The 15,060-nt window shown below is 48.2% G+C and overlaps 1 protein-coding gene across 15 annotated transcripts in view; it reads right to left on the bottom strand.

Annotated features, from left to right (window-relative positions):
* Positions 1-15,060, bottom strand: part of RPH3A (rabphilin 3A) — a 109,619-nt gene that overhangs the window by 20,802 nt on the left and 73,757 nt on the right. For all 15 annotated transcript variants that reach the window (XM_073312415.2, XM_073312418.2, XM_073312421.2 and 12 more), the window contains 5 exons: positions 13,739-13,900; positions 7,644-7,718; positions 7,076-7,135; positions 3,682-3,915; positions 1,165-1,244 (listed from right to left, as the gene is read on the bottom strand). In XM_073312415.2, the coding sequence (XP_073168516.1) occupies positions 1,165-1,244; positions 3,682-3,915; positions 7,076-7,135; positions 7,644-7,718; positions 13,739-13,900 (611 nt within the window). The remainder of the gene's footprint in view (positions 1-1,164; positions 1,245-3,681; positions 3,916-7,075; positions 7,136-7,643; positions 7,719-13,738; positions 13,901-15,060) is intronic.

The following is a 15,060-nucleotide window of genomic DNA, read 5'->3' as shown; positions in this document are numbered from 1 at the left end:
TGCTATAATCAACCCGCTGCACATGGGCAGAAGTAACCCCAATAACCCCGTGAGATGGCTGTGGGAAATCAATTAACCTGAGCAAGCTGGTGGGTAATTACAGCGCACTCAGCCGCTCGGATGCACTCCTATCCAGAACACGCATCTGCACACTCAGGCATAGGTTGCCTTCAGCTAGGCTCCAGTCAAACATGTGATGCCAGCTCCTGGCATGTGGCCTCTGAAGATGGCTCAAGTCTCCATTATCTGCTCAACTGCTGCAAGAAATAACCTCCTCTCATCCATCTCCTAACAACATACCCCAGCAAAGGGATTCCAGTTCAGAGACACATCACATGGGAAACGGCCTATTCAAGGACCTGGTGGCCTTAAGTCGCTGTGGCTTAGCTATCCTGCCTACCCAAGTCTACTGCAGCAGATGCATGCGAGGGGGACGCGAGAGCAGATGATGAAACCCACGCTGTAACTTGCTGTCTCCAGGGACAGACTGTTTATGGAGGAGGGCCTTCCGCAGGAGAGTTTGCTACCACTAACCATCAGACTGAGCCCGTGCCTTGCTACCATTTAGGGCGCGATACAAGACCCTCCCATCTGCCTTTTCCTGGGTGGCAGAACAGGGGCTCACTTATGTCTCCTACACTGGGAAAAAAAACACTTCTGCCACTTTTAGAGACAGCAGAGTTTTCCAAAACGTTCCCTACACTTGGAATAGGGAGTCTCTCTAGAGCCAGTCGGTGCTCTAGCGCTGGAAGGAACCTTAGACGTGCCCAATGCAGTCCTACCTCCTCCCAAGTCTGCAGCGAGCTGGAAGGGCAGAGAATCCTACACCTCACCCTTAAGGGAATTATTGTTACCTCCAGCACCCAGCTATTACAGAAATGGAGATCACACATCCTTGTTAGTAACGCCTGCATGGGTCGCCTGGCTGCGGGGGGAGAGATGGCGGCAGAACTAGCTTCAGTTCCATTGCGTTCAGTTAGGTGGAAACCAGACTGGGTCTTGGGAAGCATATGAAAACAGAGAGAGGCGTTTCTGAAATACGCTCTTCCAGGGGAGGACAATGTCCTGTGTACATAGAATGAGCAGGGGCCAAGGATAACGGATCAGACCCTGCCGGCCGGCCTACTCTTAAGTCATTTTATTTTGTTCCAAGGGTGCACTTACTTTTGCTTTGATGAGAGTGCAGTGCAAAGAGCTCTTCTCCTGGTCGTACAACAGACTGAACTCCAGCGCCCCCAGCGTGGCTAATTAGCAAGAGGGGAGAGGGAAAGGTAAGAGATGGTTTTATTAAGAACAAAGCCACTGGAGATATTTCATCCACGCAGCCGAGTGATACCAATATGAAACCCTGGCAGCTCCTAGCCCCAAAGGCAGAGCAGCGCTAAGGAAGGGAGGGTGTCCGCATAGTCCACTGAGCACTCTGCCATGCCAGTGAGAGCTGACAGCGGACGACAATTCCATTTCATGGCAACTCCCGAGGTTCCGAAATTTCTTTTCATTCCACGTTGGAACAAGAAAATCTTTTGAACGTTTTCACAAAAACGTGAGGGTGGGGGGAGAGGAGACCAGGTTTAAAGTCCCTGCCTGCCTGATTCAAAGGAGTTTTTCATCCCAGACCACCCCAATTCAGTCAGAGCAAGGGCTTGAACTGGGTCTCCCAGTGCCCTCACCAAGCATCGCAATAAAATCTCACTTCATCCAAAGCGTTCTGACCTGTCATTTGCCTGGCAAGCCTCCTCCCAAAACTTACCCCAGGCAGAGACACCATTTTAAATTGCTGACCGTGACCTTGGCTGCTGTCTCCTAAAAGGATAGCATTGCTCTGCCAAGGGGCATTCCATCATCATAGAGAGCCCAAACCTCTTGGAGTACAGGGCAACCATGTTGCATCACATCATGAAGACGTCAACCTACAGCATTATGACACGCAATACATTTTAGCTTCTAATTTAACATCCGGAATTGACTATGGGCACAATTCACTGGGACTGTGAAGGATAAGCCTGCAGACCAGGTCATTAGAGGCTGTTCCCCTTTGCTCTTGTGACTGCAGATGAAAAATTGTGTGCACAAATTTAGAGGGCATTTCAAACACTGCAGCCATTATTACACACAGTCACCAACTAACCTCTCATCACAGCATCTCCTGGCCAAATTCAGGAGCTACAGTAGTCAGAACATTATCAGGACAGAGCTATGCAAACGTTTACCTGGAACACAGGGGAGGGGTCACTGAGAGTTTTAGCAGAGTTTAGTGCTCAGCATGCAAACAAGAAGATGACAGCACAAGCGAGACCTATTAAAGGAGCAAAGCAGCTGCACAATGCAGACCACATCTTTATATGACCTGCTAGTGCATGTTAGCCCTGAACTTCAGCAGCTTCTCCCAAGTGAGCAGAGACTGCCGATCACCCCAAGTTTCATGTTGTTTCCAGCCTGGGTTCTGCACACTCACTGCATTGGGTGCTCACCCAAATTTGACTGGAGAGAGGAAATGTTAAACACGGGATCCCACTGTACTAAATTTCCTCATGGCCACTTTCCTCTCTGCCTAATATTTATGGACTGTCTCGTGGTTCCTAACCACCCTTGTCTTTCTCCTCAGAAAAAGGATTGAAACATGAAGTGATGCCTTCTTGGAGTTCCTGATCTTCACTCTTATGGCCAGTAAGCTCATGAATTAGGATGGGGCGGGGGGGAGAATCTTAGTGCAGAAGTACTGAAACCACAAGGATCTCTCCTTTATACGGATGGACCTGTCTATTGGCATTTCCTGCAGCTAAAGAAAAATAGAGGCTTCACCTGAATGTCTTCTCATATGCGTACGCATGTAGACATGTGCATTTACACACATGCTACAGAATGGCATATATTAGAGAGAGTAAAATAAACTAAGGTTCTGGGGCCATAGACTTAGGTACCTACCTACCTTTAAAAATCTGGACTCTGATCCTGCAAGCCATGTCGAAATCAATGGGCTTGCCCCATGAGGAAAGTTTGCAGGATCTAGCTCTAGGTCAGAGCCAGATTCTCCTCTCAGCCTCTGCAAATACTGTGCCTTTAACGGGGCTCTACATTAGCAGTTCAATTTTTGACTTTCCCCTTTTTCAAGGTTTAAAACCAAGTCGCATGAAGTTGCCACTTAGACCCTTGGGCTCCTTCCTAACAGGATGAATTATTCAACTCGAACGCTGAATTTTTGGAGATGGTTTGTTATTTTCAGTCAGAGAGAAATGGAGTCACAAAATAGCACAATTCCCTCCCTGATTACTTATTTATCAAGTATTAAAAGCACTTAGTGGATGCCAGGAACATGACATGAGCCTCAGAGGATCAAAGCTGCAGTCACTTAAAAAGGACAGCGTTCCCGTTTTTTGCCAAAGATAAAACGGGAGTATAAGGCGACATAAAAAATAGAACAGTTTCGCTCAAGGTGCACTTTGCAGGGACCTGCTGACCTCAAATTTATAGTCACATTCCCACAACGCAGCCCTCTGAGCCACCTCCACTGACCCTCTGAACAAGGGGCGACGTTCAAGAGGCACTGAGCGCTGCTGAAGCCAGAGGGAAAAGCCGGTCCTCAGATATTCAGGATCTGGCCCAAGATTTGTTACTTTTCTTACGTGGCTCAAAACAACCCATCTGTATCGGAGCCGGACAGTACGACACCAGGCTACTTACTTGCTTCATCAGAATCATAGCTGTTGGCCTCATCCTCTTCGTCGTCCTGAGGCGGCGGGAGCGGACGTGCAGGTGCAGCTGGGGCGGCGGCTTGCATATATGGGGCAGGCTGGCGCATAGCCCTCTCCTCTCTGGCCGCAGGCATTGAGTAACCTCCACCACCTCCTCTCTCATCCCTGGGTGCTGCTGCTGAATAGGCCGGGTCTGTCTGGGGAGGGCCGGTTGACTGGCTCACTGTGCAAAAGAAAACAGGCATTGAACATACAGATCCCGATGAGATGGGGTGCAGCACTGGAGAGGAATGTTATTCATGTCTGAAAGTTCAGCTAGGCCAGTTTTAGGCACCTGGGATTTGGAGCTGCACAGTTTGTGATCCTACTTGATTTTCATAGATTCAGAGATTCTAAGACCAGAGGGGACCACGGTCATCATCTAGTCTGATTTCCTGGATAACAGGCCAGAGAACTGCCCCAAAATAATTCCTGATTGAGCTAGAGCAGATCTTTCAGAAAAACATCCAATCTTGATTTAAAACTTGCCAGTGATGGAGAATCCACCACAATACCTGGTAAGCTGATCCAACAGTTAATGACCCTCACTTACATTTACGCTTTACTTGCTGTCTGAAATTTGTCTAGCTTCAACTTCTAGCCATTGGATCTTGTTATCAATTTTAAATTCCTCTTCCCTCTGCTTCTCCTACCCACTAGACAAGTGCATCTCAAGCTTATTCCGTGGACTCCTTCATAAAAGGGAGGGATCTTCTCATGGCCTTATTATGCTAAAAAGCATTTAATCATTTTTAAGTTTGTTGCCCTATACGGATTCACCCGCCAAGAAAGGTTCTGCCACCTACTGCCAGTCTGGCTACCCACGGGTTTGAAAACCACACCAGTAGCTTGGTTTTGGTGTGTTTGAGACATGAGATGAACTGGAATCCTTTCTATGGCGACGGTGACACAGATCTAGCAGCGGTTCTGCTGCCACTTCGAACCTATTGCTTGTTGTGATGATTTGATCTGTGTAAGTTCATTGAGGATAGGTCCATCAATGGCTCTTAGCCAAGAGGGTCAGGGACACAACTCTACGCTCTAGGTGTCCCTAAACCACCAACTGCCAGCAGCTCAGAATTGCCCTGTTCTGTTCACTCCCTCTGAAGCATGTGGATAAATTGGAGAGTGAGTCCAGCGAAGGGCAACAAAAATGATTAGGGGACTGGAACACATGAGTTATGAGGAGAGGCTGAGGGAGCTGGGATTGTTTAGCCTGCAGAAGAGAAGAATGAGGGGGGATTTGATAGCTGCTTTCAACTACCTGAAAGGGGGTTCCAAAGAGGATGGCTCTAGACTGTTCTCAATGGTAGCAGATGACAGAACGAGGAGTAATGGTCTCAAGTTGCAGTGGGGGAGGTTTAGATTGGATATTAGGAAAAAAATTTTCACTAAGAGGGTGGTGAAACACTGGAACGCGTTACCTAGGGAGGTGGTAGAATCTCCTTCCTTAGAGGTTTTTAAGGTCAGGCTTGACAAAGCCCTGGCTGGGATTATTTAACTGGGAATTGGTCCTGCTTTGAGCAGGGGGTTGGACTAGATGACCTTCTGGGGTCCCTTCCAACCCTGATATTCTATGATTCTATGATCTGGCACTGGCCACCAACAGAAGATGGACCATTGGTCTGATCCAGCATGCCCACTCCTATGTTCTTATTTGCGTAAGCAAATCTGACGTTCCACATTCTATGGGATTGCCCCTCGTTTATACCGACACTTTCCCCCTCAAATTGCTAGGCAGAAGGGGGAACCCGTGATGTGCAAAGGAGTTTGGGGAAAACTCTGCTCGACTTCTGTGCCTTATGTATACTATACCCATGCTTGTGGGGGTGCCAATACCCAAGTGGGTGAGCTTTACGTTGTGTTTTACTCACATGGAGGCTTGGGGGAAACATATCTCCTGCTGAAAGCAAACACAAAAAGGAGGTAGCATGGTCTACTGCCTAGAATACAGGCCTGAGAGTCAGGTGACCTGGCTTCTAATCTGCCCCAAGCACTTCGGTGCTCAGATACCGAAAGGATGGAAGTGCCATAAGGACCGAATAAAACAAAGGGGCGTGAGCATGGCCACGGCAATTGGTCGAGATGGGTGCTTGGCTTACAGCTGATTCAGCTCGTAAATTAAGAAGGGAGGAAATCCATGGTGAGCGACAAATGAACTTCATCCTGGATTATTTCTTACCCCATTGTGCTCCATGGAAGCCGTAACTGGGGCCCTTTATGCTTCTGCATAATGCACTTGCGAGGGGTTTTGCTTTTTTATCAGGTGATCTCTACATAACGGGCTTCTCAGTTTCCTTGCCGGGGGGTTAAGCCGTAAGTGATGGAGATGCTACATTTCAACCCAACCTTTTGCTGAGTCAGAATTCCCCAAATACAAAGGACTCAGTCAAGGAAAATCTGAAAGCTCGGAAACAGATAGCTAACCCACTTTTACTCTCAGATCTTGGAATGAAAGCCTGAGGGGAATACGGCAGCACCTAGTTAATGTGAATTAATAGAGGAGATGGAACTGAATGCTTATAATTAACATCCTGAAATTCAAATGTGGCACAGCTTGTTTCCCCAGGAAGGGAAGGTGAAAGACGACATTCATTTTAATTTGAGCATTTATTTTATTTTTAATACTACACGGGCAAAATTCTATTCTCAGTTCCTCAGGTGCAAATCAGGTTACCCCATTGACATCAGTAGTCACTCCAGATTTACACCAGGGTAAATGAAAGCAGAATTTGGCCTTCTAAGAGGAAAAGCAAAGCTTTAAATAAATCATAACCTGCAAAATTGCTCAGAAAGCGAGTCCCCTGACCTGGCCTGTCAATTAACGTTGGCAGAGACTTAGCAATTCAATCCATCATTACGGTGAAGAATGAAAGAAATAGGAGCCACACAGAGAGAGGCACCAGTGAGGCACACAGACTAAACAAAGAGGGAGAGCGATCTGCTCCCGATGCCACCATTAATCCACCTTTTCTAAGCCATTTATCTTTACGGGCTCACTAGTAACCACACCAACAGGTCACTAGGCTAGAAGAATTTCTTGCCCTGATGCAGAGATCAGGCCATTTACAATATGGAAACATCTGAAATGGTGTTTGTTAAATACCAGAGACCAGAAGGGAAAGCTGCAGAAGAGACAGTTTAGGTGCAATAGCCTGGATTCATTCTGCTCTGAATGATATTTTCATTCCAAAAATCTCCATGTTTTCCATTAACTCTGTCACCTGCTTTGTCACCCTTTTGAAGCATTTTGACATAAGGACAGGAACCTCTCTCAGAGCAGGAAACCGTGTGATCCCAAGTCAGTGCGTTACAGTGGATGGGGACCCACTGAGATTCTTTACCTTGTCTTTCTGGATATCTCCCAGCGGGCCCGGGCTCTTGTCTGCCACCCACTGGAGGAGCTGTGGTATAAAACAGTTATCTTGTTATCCTGCACCAGGCAGCAAAGCCAATGGCCCCTCAAGGGCAGGTGATTAAAACCCCCTTCTCCCCCACCCCCCATCGGTCCTTGGGAACAGAATCATTTTTACCATTGATCAAGCAGCAGTGAGAGAATGGGGCATGCAACCTTTTCCACCTCTTGGCACAGGCCCAGGAAACAAGGGCCTACCACAGCCTGTACCAAGCCATCCCTGTGGGAACAGCGAGTTGTTAGAGCAGTGATCCAGGAGTCTTGGCTCCCACGTCACGGTTTGGGCTCCAGCACTGGTTCATGGTGAGATACTTGAAAAGCCATTACACCTCTATGCATGTGTGTAACTGGGGGGATAACCCTGATCCACCCCAGTGATCAGTAGTGTCTTCAAAGCACAGTCCTGCACTCAGGGAAGCCATTCTGCACCATCCCAATGCAGGCCAGCACCTCCATGGCACAAATAGACCCAGAATACGTAAAAGCAGAACGTGTACCTGGTTGAGCAGCAGAGCTCTGACTAGTCACCGGAGGAGGCCTGGCAGCTTGAACAGAATTGGCACGTTTTACACCTACAAGGAGGAGAGAAGATTAGAGGCGAAACGGGACATTTAGAATCTGTAGACAAAGGCTACTTCAGAGCCATGACAGCTGATCGGTAAGAGACAGAAACATGCACATCAGCGAGTGGCATGAGAAAAATCACTGGATTTGGTGTGTGGTGTTGTCTATTGCTACTCATGTCAGCATGACTCCATTAATCATCAGTGGAGTACCACTGATTGACACCAGCTGCGTGCCTGGCTCAACCCCTTTATTTTCAGAGAGGGAAGAGAACCCACCCCTCTCCTAAACTGCCATCATCGCAACAAATCGCATTAGCACAAAGGCCATCCCCTGCTCGGATATATCCAGGGGGAGTACACGAGAATTCAATTCAAAGCCCATCTCAAAGTTTCCTAAAACAGGGCCCCCGCTTACTGAGCTGGGGATGTATTTGCACACACAGGCCCAGATCTGAAAGGTGTTTACACCCCTACTTCCCACTGAAATCAAATAGTTCTTAAAACCTGGGCCATAGTGACCAGTCAGTCACCTAGGTACCAGAGCCTCCCAACACTTTCTGTATAGCAAGAGTAGCTGCCAACAGACTGAGATGCTCAGATGGGAGGAGTAAAGTGCATTGCAAAGCTGGACCAGTACTACTGATGGGGACGATGAGGCACAGAGCAACTCAGTGACTGGCCTGTGAGTGCCCATTTACAGTGTGGACTGTTTATAGTAGATTCATTTTCCCCAAATTTCCCATCTTTGCTACTACCATTGCAGTCCTATTGGTGGCAGCAAAGGGGAGCGGACTAGCGTGGGCCAGTTCAGAACAGGCTTAGTGACACTATGATCAAACTTGCCGGTAGCCCCCAGAGCCCAGTCCATACCAGCACTTCCACCAGAGCTAGCAACAGTGGGGAATGTTAGGAGAATAACCCGATGACGGCGTGGCCAAGACAGGGTTAAAACGGAGATTTCTGGTCTCCAACAGCCAGATGAAAGGCAGTGTTACCTAACGACATTACAGGGGAAGTGTGGACCCATGGATAGAGCGCTAGGAGAGAAGCAATTTGGCTCCACCACTGGCCTGCTGGGTGAGCTTCAGCAAGTCACGTCACCTCTTTGTGCCTCAGTTTCCCCATCTGTAAAATAGGGATAATGATGCGGACCTCCTTTGCAACGCACCTGGAGTTCTACCAGTGCAAAGCGCCATATAAGAGCCCACTTATTATTATTATTAGATGCTGCTATTTTCCCGTTTCCTCTCTGATATTCTTCGCCCGTGTCAATAACTCACAGTTGATTTCACTCATTCCTTACTGCTGCTGTGTCAATGCTAGTTCCATACCCAGTTCTTTTTAAACCAGCTGTGCCCCGGAAGCGTGCCTTTACTGTGATATCCTATTGCTACATACAGTGAAACGAGCCAATGTACTGCATGTACTTAACATCCATTTATCCACCCAGCGAAACGGCTTACTCCACTTTGTGCTTCTTGTGTCCAAACACGCTGGGCAACAAGGAGAGATGGACGGGAGAATATGGTGAAGGAAATGGGCTTTGTGGCCAAGGAATAGTGTGGAGTTTATTCCCATAGGGATTGACAGAGGCGGGATTAAGCTATTCATGAAGGGCAGAACAACGAACCACCATCCACCAAAAGCCAAAGTAAAGGGACTTTGAGCAGGGATGTTCTGTGGGGGTTGGGTGGAGGCAGTCTACTCCCGATCTCACACAGCCAGGAGCACCGATAGATGCTCTCTGGTCATCACTGCACCCCACTGACTGCACAAGTCTCCACAGCTGTGCACATCACTGTTTTCCCCCCTTAAAGGAAAGAAGAGGGCTTTGGCCAATGGAGCCACATATTCTAACAGCCTGTCCTGTGCACAGCTCCAGGTGTTGCCCCCGCCACCTTGACTAAGGCGAAGATTTTGTCACACGTAGTTTTAGTAAAGAAGTCCCGGAACAGGTCAAGGGCAATAAAGAAAAATTCACAGAAGCCCTATCCGAGACTTTTACTAAAAATATGCATGACAAAATGGGGAGCTGCAGGGTTCCCACAGCTCCCACGGGGGGCCCCAGCTCAGAGCTGCGGGGTTCCCCCACTGCCCATGGCTCAGAGGGACTGCCGCTGGGAGCTGAGGGGGCCACCCCCACCCGCCGGGAGCCTTGCCTGTGGCAGCTCCCAGAGACCCTGCTGCCCCCGGCAGTTTGGAGCTCCCAGGGGCCCCGCTGCCTGCAGTGGCCAGAAGCTGCAGGGTCCCCCAGATGTCTGAGGTGGCTCAGAGTTCGGGGGGTCCCTTGTACCCCACAGTTCCCCAGCGGCCATGAGCTGAAGTTACAGAGGTCTCTGGAAGTCACGGATTCTGTGACTTCCACGACCTCTGTGACAAAATCGTAGCCTTAACCATGACACAGCAGAACTAGGCCCACTCCAGGGCCTTTCAGTCCTGCCAGTCATGGAACTAGCGGTCTGGCTTCGGGCCTAGCCGGAGACATTTCAGATGAGAGAGGCTGAGGTAATTAAAGCCTCTTGATACCTATCTGACACAGGAAAATCACACTGTTCGCAGGAGGGCTGCAGAGCGCAGAGGAGAAGCGTTGCTGCAGCCAGACGCCATCCAGAAGGCAGGAAACAAGAGATTTCACTCAGAGGGGAGAGAAACTGGCTGAGCTCTATTTAGAAGAAATGAAATAAGGAGGAGACGTGTGTGTGTAGCATGGAGTGGAGAACAGAAACTGATTAAGAGCCTTGTTACAAGTTATAAAGTCTCAAACACCCACTACTATGAAAGCTTCCATTGATCCCAGAGCCCGATAGGTCTCAGAACTGGTCTCAATCACCTATCCCTCCATTTCTGTGGGTCAGGTAACCTGTGGGTACAAGCTGACCTCTTGGCCCTCTCCAGCAGCCAGGTGTAAGGAGGGCAGGAAGAGGTGAAGGTTTGCAGCAGTCCCCACAGGGATCAGAGCATAAGAGCTGCCAAGCATCCACACCACTGACTGGCGTGTCACATCAGACACGAACGCAAGCACCAAGAAGGTGAAGCAAAGTTTTTCAATGACCAGTACCGGCAGAGGCTGATCAAGCAAAGCCAGATCAGCATGGCCTCTGGGAAGTTATATTTATAGTCAATAGAATAAGGTTCCTTGTCTGCTGCACAGCTGGAGTTATGACCTTACAGGATGTGATAAAACAGATGCTCCTCTTTTGTCACAGAGAGAGAAAAACCTGTGCCCCCTAAACCGGAATACAATGGCGGGCTGCTGCCGCTCCTTTTGAACAATGGCCTGGTGGAAAAGCAGCCCTAGGACCTAATCCTGAAAGCTGCTGCAGGGTGAAGGGAATTCAGCACCTGGCAAGATCAAGCCCACAATCCATTCACTTCAGACCACGTCTAGTGCCCCTATCAATACGTACGCACATCGAGAATTATTTCAATAGGGCACAGAAAGAGCAAGCCATGCTTCCACCTTTATCTGGTGCTGGCCACTATCAGGGACAATGTACTGGACTAGGTGGATCCTGGGTCTGATCCAGCCCGGTGGTTCCTGTGTTTGAGGTTGCAACTAACTCGAATTCATTCTTTTTTTTTTCCCCAAAAAACAATCCTTTTTCCCCTGATTTTTAACATGGGTAGAGACTAAAGCAAAAAATCCTCAACAAAGATTCACCATTCAATCTGTGCTGAGTGGGAATGATGCGAGTCACATGGTATTGTTACTTCTCCCTGATTGGATGAGTGTGTCGGGAAAGCATCCCTATTCAGGAAAGCATTTAAGCTTATGTTTAACTTTAAGCACATGCTTAAGCCCCATTGCTTTCCTGAATAGGGAAGGATTTAAGCACTTGTTTAAAGCACGGCTGAGCTGAATTCAGCAGCAAACCTTATTCACAGGAGTTTTTATGCTGTATTCACCCAGCTCTCACGGCCTGGGTGCACTGGGGAAAATCTTTATAAAGTTTCCTGATGCAGTCCTTCCAACCTACTGCACCAGGTTAGCCCAGTGTGTAGGACAATGAACTCTGCTGATAGACAGATTACACTGATTCACTGCAAGTAACGCTAAGATAATAGGAACTACTGCAGCAATCTCCACTGCACATACATATGGACTGGATTAAACAACAGAACTACTGCCAGGCTGTACTGTCTAACAGAGATTACGGTTGATGAGATAAACTGTGAAAGTGCTCTGAGGGCTCCTGCCTGACCCGCAGGCTGATATACACCCTTAATATTCAGTCCACTCTACCTCTGTTATTCACAGGAACATGAAATTGAAAGCACAGACTCCATCTGGCACCAGGCAAGGGAATTACATGATTAGTATCTCCAGCAGTTGGCTATTAAGTATTCCTTTTATTTCCAAGGAATTAAAGAGAACTTGGATTTTTTCCAGTGGTGCTTAGCTCACAACATAAATTTACCAGCTCAGCTCCCTGCTGAAAGGCCGTCTCTGAAGTTGCCTGTCAACCTACAACGCCCCCTAGGGAGAATTCTGTCCTCGACAAGCTCTGGCATAAGCTGTCAGTCATCAGTTTTTATCAGAACAATTTACAAGAGCTTGGGGCCCATTAAATTTTCATGGAACAAGTGACACTGAGCAGAATCAAGGCAGTGGCTTTCATCAATGAAGCTTTGAAATTACCGCACGGAGAGTATGTGCAGCATCAGTGTGTTATGGCTAGGCTCACTCGGCACCTGTCCGCCTCACCTTGGAAGAGGAGACATGTTTGGGAAACGGTCTGAATTCTCCAAAGGTAACAATTGTTTTGCATTTAATCTAGTTTTATAACAACTAAAATGCCATATACATAGCACCTTCTACCTGGGGATCTCAAAGCACTTTGCAAATTCTCACACACACACACACACACTATATATATATCATTTATATTAAACACACACACACCCCAGCATGAGAAAGGCAAGAGAGTCTGACACGTATTCAGCATGGTGGCCTAACAGAAGGACTGGGTCCCAGGATTCTTTGGCTGCTAAATCTGGCTCACAGACTAACTGCAAGCCCCCGACCTTTGTACCTCAGTTTCCTCATCTGTAGAATTTTGACCTACCTCAAGGTTAAGTAGTGAGGATACATTAAAAAAATCCAGCCCACTAGGAATTCTGTGGGAGTCTGGCGTAAATAATGACAGCAGGATTTCTCCTCTGCTTGTGCTTAAAGGGAGCAGCTCAGACAGACCCAGGCAAACAATGGTGCTATTTCTCTTCAAGGAGGAGGTGAGTGTGCAGTCCCCTCCTACGTGAGCACAGCTCTGTGCGAGCAGATTCACTTGCTGCATGGTCAGTTCTAAACGTAGCTTTTGGTGATTATTTGTGCCACTCAATCTCACTCCCACGAACATTCCTGGGTAGCAAAACCCAGCAGGGGACACTGGCATGGCCAGAGCAAATTCAGCTGAGTAGCCCTGATAACGGTTTGTTGCATGATCCCCGTTCTCCCTTATGCTGGGAAAGTGAAGAAGGGAAATAGTGTCAGCGTCAAGGGAGGAAATAAGAAAGAGTAAGTCTGTGTCTGCCCAGCATCAGTGACTGGGACCAGAGCTCCTCTTGGGGGAGGGAGGGACACAGGCTGGTCTCATTATTCAAATCTGATGAGCCTGATCAGGCTCTGGGCTTCAAGCCTCCTGAAGCTGAAGGGAGTGTTGGTCCTGGACTTGTCCAGCCCCACTCAAAGCCAGATTTATTTGGTCTGCAGCAGCATTCAGTCTGCTAAGTGTGGTGTATTGAGGCTTGTGTTGGTTGCTATCACTTTAAGGGGAGGGGGAAGGGGTCCTGCTTGTCTGCTAGGGGGAAGCTCCGGAGGGTCAGTCTGGACAAAGCAGGCAGTTTGCTATAAGGCAGAGAGGCACAACTTACCCAACTTCATTCCAGGCTGGCTCTTTCCAGACTGACACTGATCGCACACTATCCTACACAACCGCTATAGCCTGCAGGCAGGACCAGGAACCCACTCCCCCCCTTCCACCCTCCCCCATCCCGCCCCCAGTAGACTTTTCATTGCTTTCTCTCACTTCCAGGGCTTCTGTTGACTTCACTTTCCGCTGCGTACTCCCAGTTCTCAGCAACCCTGCCAGCAAACTCGCTGCCACTTGGAGCCATTCTGACCTCAGACGGTTTGCGGCTAGGAGGTGGGTAGCTTCCCCGGCCAGAAACAGCAGCCGTTGGTTCACTGCCTGAAAGTACAGCAACAGCAGCAACGGGGAGGTTGGCTTTTCTCAATCACAGTTATAAATCCATCCCATTTCCATGTATCGCAAATCACCCCACATGGAACTCTGGGAACGTCGCCAGATCTGGGGATTTTTCATTGCCCATAACTATCGTGTTTATGAAGTTAACGTTGCTTTGTGGAAGGGCAACTTCCAGCTTTATCACCGCCACAAGCACATGTCACAGCAAGAGAGGGAGAGACGGGAAAGAGCAGAGAAGGAAACTGAGGGGGAGGGAGAAGAAATGTGCTAGCATTAGCCACCTAGAGTAGGACAATGGGAGTGAAGGATTCGGCCAGAGGGCAATATACAATGGCCTGCTTACAATAACCAGCTATCCCTTGCTAGATGATAGGGGTTTCTTAAAAATCACACAAATCTGATCAATCAAGCCACCAAAGCCAGCCAAGAAAACAGAAAAGGAGGACTTGTGTCTCCTTAGAGACTAACAAATTTATTAGAGCATAAGCTTTCGTGAACTACAGCTCACTTCATCGGTAGCTCACAAAGGCTTATGCTCTAATAAATTTGTTAGTCTCTAATGTGCCACAAGTCCTCCTTTTCTTTTTGTGAATACAAACTAACACGGCTGCTCCTCTGAAACCAAGAAAACAGGCAGCTGTTAGCAACAGCCAGAGCGAAGGTGGCTGGCGGAGAGCACGCTTTTGCAGAGCAAAATGACACAGAACTCATTCTGTCTCACAGTAGGGTGAAAATTCAACGGCATGAAATGTCTGAGACCAGCTGGATTCATCCAATAGATCCAAGCAGATGGCTTCACTGTGTGTCTCCAATCGAACCATTTTGTTAGGCAGATCTGAAAAGAAACAACTTCTCAGCAGATTCTAGCTACGCTCGTTGCTACCTCAAGTGAAGCCTGTCATCACTAGCTAAGGGCCGCTGTCCTGCTCCTTAGCATGCAGTTAGATTTACTCTTTGTGCCAGCTGGGGGAAGCAGGAGCTCAATCAACCGAGTTGCTCCTGCTTATGCCAGCTGTGAATCTGGCATGTAAGCTGTTTGCACCAAACTACAATCACAGGCATAAATGCACAAAATACACTGTTTGACAGCAATGCATTGGGATGAAATACATGTAAGAACGCGTGACCAAGCCCAGGGCATG

Source organism: Lepidochelys kempii, chromosome 15 (genome assembly GCF_965140285.1).
Source record: "Lepidochelys kempii isolate rLepKem1 chromosome 15, rLepKem1.hap1, whole genome shotgun sequence".
Lineage (NCBI taxonomy): Eukaryota > Metazoa > Chordata > Testudines > Cheloniidae > Lepidochelys > Lepidochelys kempii.
The sequence above is the reverse complement of the archived record's forward strand: the minus strand, read 5'-3'. Positions and strand labels throughout refer to the sequence as shown.